This window comes from Sinocyclocheilus anshuiensis, unplaced genomic scaffold (assembly GCF_001515605.1).
Source record: "Sinocyclocheilus anshuiensis isolate Anshui unplaced genomic scaffold, SAMN03320099.WGS_v1.1 scaffold152, whole genome shotgun sequence".
NCBI lineage: Eukaryota > Metazoa > Chordata > Actinopteri > Cypriniformes > Cyprinidae > Sinocyclocheilus > Sinocyclocheilus anshuiensis.
This window is the reverse complement of record NW_015555781.1, coordinates 3,205,397-3,218,272: the sequence shown is the minus strand read 5'-3', so window position 1 is coordinate 3,218,272 and position 12,876 is coordinate 3,205,397. Positions and strand designations below refer to the sequence as shown.

At 40.7% G+C, this 12,876-nt stretch overlaps 1 protein-coding gene across 5 annotated transcripts in view; it reads left to right on the top strand.

Annotated features, from left to right (window-relative positions):
• LOC107674629 (trinucleotide repeat-containing gene 18 protein-like) overlaps window positions 1-12,876 on the top strand; it is a 65,394-nt gene that overhangs the window by 48,473 nt on the left and 4,045 nt on the right. For all 5 annotated transcript variants that reach the window (XM_016468657.1, XM_016468653.1, XM_016468656.1 and 2 more), the window contains 8 exons: window positions 721-838; window positions 6,846-6,921; window positions 7,382-7,490; window positions 8,028-8,144; window positions 8,596-8,754; window positions 9,078-10,369; window positions 12,400-12,636; window positions 12,775-12,849. In XM_016468657.1, the coding sequence (XP_016324143.1) occupies window positions 721-838; window positions 6,846-6,921; window positions 7,382-7,490; window positions 8,028-8,144; window positions 8,596-8,754; window positions 9,078-10,369; window positions 12,400-12,636; window positions 12,775-12,849 (2,183 nt within the window). The remainder of the gene's footprint in view (window positions 1-720; window positions 839-6,845; window positions 6,922-7,381; window positions 7,491-8,027; window positions 8,145-8,595; window positions 8,755-9,077; window positions 10,370-12,399; window positions 12,637-12,774; window positions 12,850-12,876) is intronic.

Sequence of the window (12,876 nt, the reverse complement as noted above, 5' to 3'; positions counted from 1 at the left end):
TTCCCTTCATTGCTCCCCCATTTTTAATTGCTGTTTTATGACTAAATCAGACTTCATTTTCTTGTCCATGCATGCAATTAAAAGTGAATGTCTTTTGAATGACGTTAAGGAGAGATAATTTCACAGCCTATTTTATCCTAATCCAGCATTAAAAATCTGAAAATTGATTCGGCCTGATTGCATTCATACATTAATGGGACGAGCTGAGAGTTACTGCACGCATTAACTTGATTTGAAAACCTTGTGAGCTGCTTGCTACCTACAATGACGTTATGATAACCGTCATGAAACCTTCCAAGTGAATGATTTGGAACATTCTGCGTAGACAGCAACACTGTGTGCCACACAAATAGCCCGTCCCATGAGAGAGAGGCACAATTCACGATTGTTCGCAACTGATTTCATTTTAATTCATTTTAATTCATAGATTTTTTTTTTCATTGACGTTGTCACAATGCATTCTGGGATTAACTTCTGTGCGAGTAATACATGTGATGCTGTCTTAGAATTTGGCTAAAATGAGATACTTAAATTACTTTTGGGAACCGTTTTCACATTAAAATGTTGAATCCATAGGCAGCTCCGTGGGTTTTGGAAGATAGCTATTTTCTCTAACATTTGCAGTTTTAAGGTGGTGATGAGATGTCTCAGGTTTTATTTAGTAGCACAAGTTTCGGCATGTCTCTCTTCTCATCTCCCTCTGTTCTGTTTTTCCCCCAGCCCCTCGGAACTGTGTCATTAACAAAGATGAACTGCAGGATGGGTTACGGGTCCTTATCCCTATGGATGACAAACTCCTGTATGCCGGCCACGTCAGCACGGTTCACTCTCCTGACATGTAAGACCCCCCACCCGAGCTGTTTACGTTCTCTTTATACCCTCTGCTGTGTCTTCTTTATTGTTTGTCTAATTCCTTATTGTTTGTCTAATGCTTATAGGCTGCAATAGTTGGATTTATGTAAAAAAGAAAAGAAAAAAGATTAGCATTTCTTTCTGGCTACTACGTATAGGTTTCTATGTAAGTACTGGTACTTCTGAATGGGTTGAGGGTGGGATTTTAGCGCATTTGAAGTGAAAATACTTGTGATGCTCTCGTTTTCCGCAATATATTGAATGAACAACGTAGCAGTCCCTCTAGTGGGTTCAACTGGATAGGCTAACAAAAGCATTCAAATGCAATCAATAACACATACATCGTCATCGGATCTCGTGCGCCACTGATAAGGCTGCCTGACGGCTGACGCAGACTGCGGATTTATTTTTTTTAATTTGACGAATATTCGAAATTCAAATTTTTTTTTGACAGCCCTAGTGGAGCGCATTCACTCAGTATCATTATCTCATTTTTGACCAAGATGGCTTTTAGAGGCCTTTGCATTGGAACTCTTCATATATATAGATGTGTATATATATCGATAGATAGATACACAGACAGATATAGAAAAATTTAATATTGTGTAAATTGCATGCAAAACCAACTCCTATCTGCCTAAATGGGGAAATACTGAAATTACATTTCAAATCAGCAACAAAATCCTACACAAACTGTCCAATGAATGGTCAAATAGCATTAAAAAGCATACATTTCATGTTGGTCCGGCCAATGCACGTGCATTCCCAAGCATGTGTCTCAGGACATTGACTGTTTATATGGGAACCTGCACTTTCAACAGAAGTTGCAGTGACGCGATGACATCACCTATTGGCAATTAGCTGTTTTTATTAGAAGGTGGGATCTATTACGCTATATCATATTGCGTGTTGTGGTTTCTTGCATTCATAGGAATATGAGTGAACTGTCTTGGTATATAAACAGTCTTTGGCAAAGGTACATTAAGCGATGTGTATATATATCGATAGATAGATACACAGACAGATATAGAAAAATTTAATATTGTGTAAATTGCATGCAAAACCAACTCCTATCTGCCTAAATGGGGAAATACTGAAATTACATTTCAAATCAGCAACAAAATCCTACACAAACTGTCCAATGAATGGTCAAATAGCATTAAAAAGCATACATTTCATGTTGGTCCGGCCAATGCACGTGCATTCCCAAGCATGTGTCTCAGGACATTGACTGTTTATATGGGAACCTGCACTTTCAACAGAAGTTGCAGTGACGCGATGACATCACCTATTGGCAATTAGCTGTTTTTATTAGAAGGTGGGATCTATTACGCTATATCATATTGCGTGTTGCGGTTTCTTGCATTCATAGGAATATGAGTGAACTGTCTTGGTATATAAACAGTCTTTGGCAAAGGTACATTATGCCAATAAGTTAGTATATGTTTTTTTTTTTTTTTAAATCATGTTTAATTGACAAATTAAACATGTACATTATTGTCAATCCTTAAGTGAGATCCACTGATTAGAGAAGTCTTTGTAAACATGAGAACAAAACTCACAGTGAAGATGGCTATGTAAAACTACCTTAAATTACCTGACCGAAATTTGTGGTGTTTGATGCATTTACAAATCAAAAGAAGAGGTGTTTTATTGTAAGAAAATACATTACAGTGATACAAAATTCGTTCATTTGCATAATTCTCAGTACTTTATGTGAGGAGAAAGTTTAGTCTAGTTTTCCTCTGAATGAAGTGTTGTAATGTTTTGATTAACCTCAAAGCCGGTTGGTTTGGTTCAAGGCTTAGAACCAAGGCCGCTAAAAAAGTTGGCATTCGTTCCTGTGCCCTATTTAGTTGTTTTAACAAACCGCTTACTTGAGCCACTTAGTGTTAAAGGGAGTGAAATATTGCCAAGTTTATCCTATTGTAAGGTCCAGTTCAGAGTTCTCCATGGAAAATTTTGGAAGTGCAGCGTTTTGTTTGGTCAGGAAACAGAAGGGGTGTGAAGTGTCTTGAGGGAGGCAATGACAGAAATGGGCAGTTTTGTTCTGTTTGGACTTTGTATGCTTTCTGTAGTCTCCCACGGTCTATTATCCACTTGGATGAACAAGTTTTAGTCTATTGGGGGTGAGAGAGTTCCTCTCAAAGTCATCCCTATAAAGGATAATCTCATTTGGTGAGAAATGTCAAACTGGTGCAGCATCTGGTTGGGGGATCTTTAATGAGAGGGGCTCTGTTGCGTTTCTGCCCTCTGTGAAATGTGTTGTCCTCCATTTTAGTTTCATTAGAGCAACGGCCCACAGTTGCTCAATAACTGTGTTTAGCATGCAGCACAGAAACGCATCTTCCTCTTATCAGTCCGAAAGCGAGGAGCCGCCATCATTCACTCAGACGCCCATCACAATCCCTTCTCCTAAATTCCAGTGGTCTGCGAGCAAGAGGTCAGGCAACGTGCTGAAAATCTGGATGCTAGTTCATAAACGTGTATTCCTAAATGAAGGGAGGAGATAGGTGGTGGTTTATCTGTTCATTTGCAGCACATTCGCGTGGCATATTGAGATATGTTTGTCATATTTTGGCAGTGAAATATCTCTCCCCTCTATCGCTCACTCTGCATGTGTCTCTTGTACTAAAAATAGCAGTTCCAGCCAAGGAAAGGGAAGGAGCCTTTGTGCAGCACTGTGTTACCGCGGCTCTTCAAAGCGGGTAGTTTGTGTGATGTGAGAATTTAATATGATGAGAACAGGCTCTAGTGCGGAGAACTTGACTGCAACATATCGCTTGTTGTCCACCCTGCCCTCTGGAAATTAAATTCTGTGACGGCTTGTGCTACACAACACACATTAAACGCATCCAGAGATTGAAAATCCATGCTTGGGCACTCAGATGTTTATATGCCTTCACTGTCGCTGCCGATGCTGTTTTTATGCCTCACCTGTCTTCATTAACAGAGCCTGTTGTGGAGAGCCTGGGCTTCTGCAGGCATGAACATATTTGCTGTACATGAGAGTGGACTGGTTAATTGTGCAGTCAATAACTCACACAGCCGGTGTCAAATTGGAACTGAAATCTAGGGTAAGGAAAAGTGTCTGTTCTCAGCCTGAGCCTCGGCTTTCATGAAGCCTTTGTGTTCTGCTCAGAAAAGTCCTTTGGCAAAGCCATTGTCACACTTTCAAACGTGAATGAAGACCATGCTAATGGGACAGGCCCATTATTTATGGGTAATGGCAAACTAATTGAAGCTTTCACTCCATCCTTTTTTCTCTGTTGTGTCTTTAGTTTTAGAGTTGTGGTTCTATGTAAAGAGAGAGAGAAAAATGTGATTTTTCACCGCTAAAATTCCCCATCTTTGCCGTTCTGACAATAATCAAAGATTTCTGAATGTCATCATGTCATCTCAGAGAGAAGTATAATATGGCAAATTGCATTTTATGCTTCTACACATAACTACTTTCTTTTGAGCCGTTTTCTCCATTGACATGTAAATAGTCATTTTTTTTAAACCTGCTTTTTTTATGATGTTCTACTGAAGTCTTTATTTATATGAAGTGATGTTTTAGTATGTGTGTGAATCATCAAGTACAGTTTCAAGATATTCGACACCAAGTAAATAAAACAATGGATGTGAAAACTTGATCTGAGCTAAAATTATTTTTATTATGTGAGAACAAAGAGACTGTGGAATGATCATAGACACTTGCTATTTAGGAAAATCAGTTTCTTGGGAATATTATACATTTTTGTGGCCGTTACACAAAAATGTTTTAAAGCAGAATGCTGTAATTGACCAATCAGAATCAGTTATTTCCCAAAGGACATTTTATTACAAATTACTCTATAAAGACCTTTAGTACCAAATACCTTCCCTTCCTCTTAACAAACAAAAACAAATTTACAACGACCCTTCCCATGTCCTAAGCCCACATCAGGCTAGCCATCCACCGACTTGACAGATATTTAACCCTGCTTGTCCGGTCAATCTTTCTCCCCTCCCTGATGCAGCTGGTGTGAATTTATCCCAGGCTTTGCAGACAGAACCAATCAGGTTTGGCCAGCAGATTCCTCCCCCTCAGGCCAGATCCAGGAGGAAGTGATCTGGAGGACACTGTCCCACATCACCTCCCAGGTCCATGTCACAGTAATAAGGCTGCCACTCAGTGATGGACACCTCTGAAGCCTGGCTCTGGGTCCATGCTTGAACTGCAGGCACCTTCATGAATCCAAATGAAAAAAGGCCAAACATCCAACTGCCTTTTTTTTCTTTTCTTTTTTTTAAACCAGAAGCCCCATCTTGGACGTTACACATGCAGCTGCATGTATGCGCCCATTCTGATTTATAAAGCCCATGTGCTTGCATCCAATTATAGAGAGTGACCTGCACTTTAAAGAACCGGTCACTGTTGTTTCTCTCTTTCTCAGACAACCAATAAAAGTCCAAAAGCTTCCTTTTTATTTAACAGTATTGATGTGTTTGCTTTTTGGTTCTCTTTGGCAGTGGAAGCTAATTTAGCTGGAAGTGGGTGTTGCAGATTTTACAAAGGTGAAAACGGCCAACTTCCAGAAATAATATTCCAATAATATTCCAAATCTGGAGAGACAAACCTATGTTTGGATTGTGGTCCGCCTACACACTAACTTAGCCTGGTCTGCCTCTTTTTAATTCCTTTTTTCCATTTGCGTCAGAGCCCATTTTGGCTCTCACATGCGATGTTAAGAAACTGACTTATCTTACATATCCCCACTGCTCTGACTTCTTGACAGTAAAGACAATAAAACCGCTGCAAATTTATCGGGCAAGGAATTCCAAAAAAAGGGGGGCAAGCCCCTCCAAATTGTATCTCTAAGGTTGAGCTTGAATAAGGAAGGGAGGGTGGTTGGAGAGAAAGCCAAGCTCCTTTGGGTATCGTGAATAAAGACCGGTTCAAAGCTCAGTGTGTTTCTCAAAAGAGCCCTGTCTTCAAGCTCTTGGGCTGCTGAGTCTTTTGGTTTAGCCCCTCTGCATCTCCTCTCTACAGCCTACTACATTATATTTTTAGACAAAACCATTATGCACTGAGTGCAGAGTGCAGACAGCTTCCTTCAACAGTTTCATGTGTGTTCTCACCTATCCGACATGACAAAAGTGACCCCATTCACTTTATTACTACACATGTGTGCATATTATTCCAAAAAATAAAAACAATGGTCGTCTTAATCTTTCATCACATTGAATTAACTTACTCAACTTTCACTTTTTACTGACATCAGCTAGGATGTGCAGGCTATTAGTTCGTTAACCAATAGCCGTATAGTGCAACAGCCATTGTTTTTGTCTATTGTTGTGGTTAAAGCAGCCTGTGTACAAACTTCATGATATTTAATGTATGCATTAAATGAAACTTCGCCTATCACCTTCATCTATTTTAAAATGCAAGTTATTGATCTATGATTAGATGCAATTGATTGTGAATAACATACTTCTCTCTGTTGACGTATGCAGGACTTTTAACATTTAGTCTGTTAAAACCCGCCCCCTTTCTTACAATTTACTGCAAGCTCGCATTCAGATCTGCCTCCATCTAATCAACAAACAATGCATAGAATCCAATAGAATAGAAGTCCCTACCCTACATTATTTTTATTTATTTCTTATTTATTTTGATCATTTCGTTGCACTCTGATGTACATCACAATACAAAAAAAAGATCTGTCACTACTTGCCTGAATTTGCAGTAATTCATTTATTGCCAGATAATATTTCATATAATAATGATAGCGGCTGTGTGGAACAATTACTTTTCACCTAATGGATAAATTCCTAATGGATCAAATAAAGTCCTGGCCTACATTTTTGTTTGTTGCTATTAAATATCCTGATGCGTTATGAAATGAGTCACAATAGGAAAGTAAAATGGGTTGCAAATTTTATATCGCTGTTAATATTTCCATGAAAACAGGATGTGCATTCCCTAGATTTTTGTTTTGGGCTCATGTCTATGTCCTGTCTTACAGATACAGCGTGGTGGTGGAGGGCGAGAGGGGGAACAGGCCACATATCTACTGCCTGGAGCAGCTGCTACAGGAGGCGGTCAGTACGCCACACTGCACTGCACCGTTTGTTGACCCACATACACGTTACGGCTCACCACAACAGGCCTGTGTGTTTTACTCCAGGCACACTCCTCGGTTTCCTCTCTCTGCTAACAGGCCTGGGGCACGGTGTAATATAGAAGCTGTTTAGCACCTTCCCCTGCTATTACGCTAAGGGCATGTTTTGCTCCAGTACCTCTGTCTGTTGGTTTAGGCACACACGCTTTAGCGGCTACCGCCTTTCCTTCCTAATGTACCGTTGGAAGCGGACCACTGCCAAGAGCAACCTTAGTCATTACTGCCTCTCTAAGATGGATTATATACACAATGTACATTTCCTCGCCAGAAAATGATTCATTAGTTATTCAGCTTAGAAGATAGACGACCGCAAAGTGTCTGAATGCACACAGGTGTTGATTTAATAATCCTCTCTGATCCACACTGCCTTTGTCCTACAGATTATTGATGTGAAACCCCCCTCCGTTAGATACCTTCCCCAGGGGACCCGGATTGCAGCCTACTGGAGCCAGCAGTACCGTTGCCTCTACCCTGGCACGGTCGTCAGAGGTACGGTTTTCCTGTTCCGCTTAATTGAGCACCTTTCACTGGCTATTACAGACTATTAACCAATGCGTTTTACTGCGTCTACGTTTCTCAAATGGAAAAAATATGCACAAATGTCCACTGTCCTCTGCACAGAAGCGTAGTAAGAGAACCTTTCAGGGTTGTTTCATTTCCTTTAATCTAAATCTTTTAGCCAAGCCCATAAGCGCTGCCAGATAAACCGAGCCGGGGAATGAAGAATGGTGTGATTCGCTACATGCAGAGCTCTGCTCTATTATTATTTATTTTCCCTCCCACTGAGGAAGGAGGGAGCTGGAGACTTGTCAAGAAACTCTTAAAGGGAGGTCGCTGCTACTGCCGGCATCAGCCAATGAGAATGAAAAGGCCCTGTATGAATCCCTGCAGCCGCTGCTGCACCACTGAGAAATATGCGGTCACTCTTTTCGCGCAGCAGTGTTTGCTGTTTCACTCAGTGGAAATGTAAATTGAGGTAATGCATGTTCTTTTGCATCAGTCTTCAACCCTGTTACGTGTCCACAGGGAGCCCAGACATGGAAGACATGGACGATTTGATTACAGTGGAGTTTGACGATGGAGACACTGGCCGAATCCCGCTCTCTCATATTAGGCTGCTGCCGGCGGACTACAAGATTCAGTGTGAGTATTCAGCGAAGCAGGGAGTAAAAGCGAAGGCACGAAGGAGTGCATGAAACATTACCTGAATGTTGAAGTTAGGTAAACAGCCCATATGTGCACTGTTTGATTTGGAGTCCATGCGGCCACTGATTTTTGTTTGGTTTTGCTCTTGAAGCTTGATGATGGATTCAGTAAAAGATGTTTTTCCACTAGTTGCTAGGGGGTTGCATATGATTGAGAGTGAGACTGAGAGATTTGAAGGCTTGTGTGTAATATTTAAGAGCACTGGGTAAATATTAATGTGTGTATATGTGTTTGACTGAAAATGTTTGTGTATGAACATTTTCAAAATATAGGAGTAGTAGAGAAGCACATGGAAATGTGCCAATATTTTTGTATGTGTCAGTTTTGTCAATCACAAATATCCTTATTGCGTCTATTAATGTTTTCTAAACTGAATTTATCTGAACAGGTGCAGAACCATCCCCTGCTCTCCTCGTGGCCAGCACCAAAAAGCGAGGAAGGAAGTGCAGTAAGGATGTACCTGATGGCAAAGATACACCACCCAAAAACACAGAGGAGTCTACTCCGAAAAGCAGGGGCAGAGGAAGAAAACCCAAACCCAAGCCCGGTAATTTGCACTCCTTTGAACCAAATATTTACGCTCATTGACATTTTGGCTGGTATAGAAGACATTTTTTATAAAAGTGGTTATTGCTTTGGTTCAAATTAAATATTAAGTCATCAAAACTGGTGTTACTGAAATGAGAAATGCAGTGATTTTACAAAAAGTGGACTGGGTTGGTGGTTTCATAGATAGTAAATCGCTTACTTTTGCTTGGAAAGAGCTTGCTGTCAGAACAGGAACTGCTTTAAGCCTCCCAGCATTTTTATAGAGGTAAGTGTGTTTTTGGTCTGGCATATTAAAACCTTCCCTCCTGTGCTGCTTTCCAGAGCCTGAAGTCGCTCCAAAGGAGCATGAAAAGCCTGACACACCAACCCCAACGCAGGTCCTCGAGAGGCCCCTGTCCGGCCAGAAAAGCGGCCCACGGCCAGGTAGAAAAATTAAGCAAGTCGGCAAAGCCAGCCCCTCCATCCCTGTATCTAATGAAAGCCAGAAGAAAACCACAGGAATCAAGCCCCCAACCAAAGTCCGTTCCCAGCCCCAGTCTGTCTACTCGCCGCCGCTCTATGGAAAAGTTCTGTCTGTGGATCTCTATAATGAGCCCTCCACTTCTCTGGCCTCCTTTATTTCCAACAACGAGACTGCGAGTCCTGCGGGGAAAGGAAAGCCAGTCAAACGCTTGAGAAAGCCTGAGGAGGAGGCATCTGGGTTTGGTGTGAAGATGCAACGCAAGCAACCTCAGACTGAGATCCTTATCAAACTGGACCATGAGGGAGTAATGTCACCCAAAACCAAGAAGACCAAGGCCCTCATGATGATGGAGGGCCAAAACCTCTCCAAAAGAGAGAATAAGTCTGTCATGGGTGTCAGCTACACTACGATATCCACTGCTGACAAAACACTGAAAGCTAAAAACAAGGCAGTTAAGGCAGACCCGCCTACTACCGATAGCGTATCCACCTACAGTGTTCGTAAGCTTTGCAGTGGCAGCGAGGGTCTGATGAAGGTGAGCAACTCAGGGGAGAAGGACAAGAAAGAACTGGAGTGTCCCAACTGCAGTAGCAGCAGCAGCAGCTCGGAGTCTGACGGAGAAGAGGAGCGAGGGGCCTCGCAGGAAAAGAAGCCCAAACAAGACTCGACCAGCTCCAGCAGCTCGCGGGCATCAAGTCCCACCTCTTCCAGCTCATCCACAAGCAGTTCCTCATCCTCAGCTGATTCTCACTCCTCCTCCTCATCATCATCATCCTCCACCACCAGCGATGAAGAATCCTCCTGTAGCTCAGATGAAGAACCGGTTGCTGTTTCTCAACCATCCCCAGCCGCAGAGCATGTACCACCTCAAGAGGAGGAAGACGAGAAGGCCAAATCAAAAATGGGGCCTGCTGCCAACATTCATAAGCTCCAGAAGCAGCAGGCATCTGGCACACAGCAGCAGAAGCCCCAGAGACAGCAGAAGGTGAAGCAGGGTGTCGGTCGCCCCAAAAGACGAGAGGGAATCCACCTCCCAACAACTAAGGAGCTGGCAAAAAGACAGAGGCTTCCCTCTGTCGAGAACAGGCCCAAGATCTCTGCTTTCCTTCATGCCAGACAGCTGTGGAAGTGGTTTGGAAAGCCTACTCAGGTAAGCCCATGGATTTTAGGATTGCGTCTTTCTTGAAGTCCCACCAATGCCATTTTTACAACATCTCAAATTATGTATTGCATAGTCCAAAGTATACTTCAGTTTTGATGTGAACGTGAGGGTATACCCTTTCAATCTGTGCTTAATTTGGTAGCGTACACGAACGCAGGCACTCGACACGTGCACTACAAAGTTTCATCCTTGTCCAGTGTCTGTGCTATTTCTCTTCAGAAGATATGATTAAAAAAACGTCTTTGTACTTGTTTTAACTAGAGTTGCATGTATCTTTTAAACCTCACACAAGCACTCATTGATGTAGGTGTCTGTAGTTTCAACTGTGAAAACGGCCTGGACCAGTGTTGCCACCTTGTGGACAAACTAATTAATGCAAGAAATTCAAGCCATGTGCGAGCTGAGCGTGGAGTATGCGTGGTTAGAAAAATCTGGCTGTGCACATTAGGGTGACCAGACGTCCCCGTTTTCTGGGGACAGTCCCAGTTTTTGGTGTCCTGTCCCCGGAAATGTCCCTGTTTTACAGCACGTTCAAAGCAACGATTACTTTCACCAACAGAGGGCAATGTGAGCTATACTGATTACTAGTCGCGCGCCGCTACTTTAGCCAAGAAGAACTTGGACTAGAGCAGAGCGCTATTATTGTCAATTAACAAAAGAGACACACCGTTATTGGTTTCAAGGTAGTCACATACTAACTATATACATTTTAAAACAAAGTAATACTGTTTGTGTGCACTTTATGTAAGGTGGGATAAGGCGGGATTTTTTTGCACACAGTATTAAACATTCATCTTCATTCAACTTCTACCGTCACAACGCCGATATGAATAATAATAATAATAATAATAATAAAATAAACAATTACACTTGCAGAAAGCACATACTTTGTGGTCAAAATTAGCCTGAAATGCAAAATAATAAGGCTGATTAGGGGTAGTAAAGATCCATTTCCAAAAGCATAAACATTATTTGGAAAAAATCTTTTAAAAAGTTGTAATTACTCAGTTTGTGAAAATGTTAAATACAGTCAGAAAATGTTTAAAAAATGTGTTAAATACAGTTTTATTTATCATATGTTTTCATTTCTATTGTTTTATTTTTAGTGTTTTTGGAAAGTCATAATTTTGTTATAATCCTGTTTTGATCTGTTCATTATTTGCAATAGTTACTATTTTTCATAGTTTTTTTTTTTTTTTTTTGGAGAATTGTAGTCCTATGAATAAACTAGGGTAACTTTGATCCTTAAACATCATTGTAATTACTAATTATGATATTAATATATGGAAACCAAAACAATTAAAAAACACAAATATATTGTCCCTGTTTTTTAATTTTGCAGATAATCACAAGTGAGATTTCAGTGATATTTTGATCACTGAACTAGGAAATGTCCCCGGTTTTCATTTCAGAAATCTGGTCCCCTTAGTGCACATCATACAGTATGCAAGTACTATGTTGATGATGAAATTTACACTGAGCACTGAACACATACTCCAGTGTACGCATAACAAAACAAAGTATATTTTGGGCTTAATTGAAATGGAAATATACAAAATAATGGAAATTACATTTAGTATTTTTGGAAAAAAATGGCCGACTCCTTTGTCTTGCTAAGGCTAATTTCAAATCTAGCATTTTATGTATACTAAATAATTTTAGTGGCATAAATGTTTGGTGCTATAAAAAATGATGCTACAACTGTGAGAAAATAAAAACACTAAACAATTTTATTCAAAATATTAAAATGGTTAATGTTTCTTTCACTAGTAGTTAAAAATAAGATTCTCATTTAAATTTAAAAAAATTCTCTAAAAATTCTCATTTTTTTAATTTTATTTTGAAAAGTTGCAAATATAAATGAAGGCCTGGTAAAAAGTTTCCGAGACAATTTTAATGTGACCTTCATATAACAAAAGGAAAAAGGTTAAAATCTGTTAGTTTGAATAAAAATCAACCCCCTGGGACATAAAAGTGCCCGAAGAAACATCCTTTGCTTTTCCTTCAACTTCTTACAGAGGCGGGGAATGAAAGGGAAGGCAAAGAAGCTTTTCTACAAAGCCATAATGCGTGGGAAGGAAATGATCCGTATTGGAGACTGTGCTGTGTTCCTGTCTGCTGGACGACCCAACCTCCCCTTCATTGGACACATTCAGAGCATGTGGGAGTCCTGGGGAAATAACATGGTGGTCCGTGTCAAATGGTTCTATCATCCTGAGGAAACCAACCCTGGAAAGAAACTTCATGACAAAAAGGTTACTTTCATCTCCCTTTGCTAAACAAGAATAATGGCTTGCGGGCACTGCATTATGACGTTAGTACTGGAATGGTACTTGATCTGTCCCAGTCTTGCCTTTATCTGGGTTTGTAACTATTCAAATTTTGTTTGGCAGAACTGGGATCAAATGTCTGGCCAAAGTCTTCCTGCTGTTCTGCAGGCTTCCAGCCAGAGAAAAGACTTCATGGAGGTAAGAAAACCAATCCAGTAAATGGTT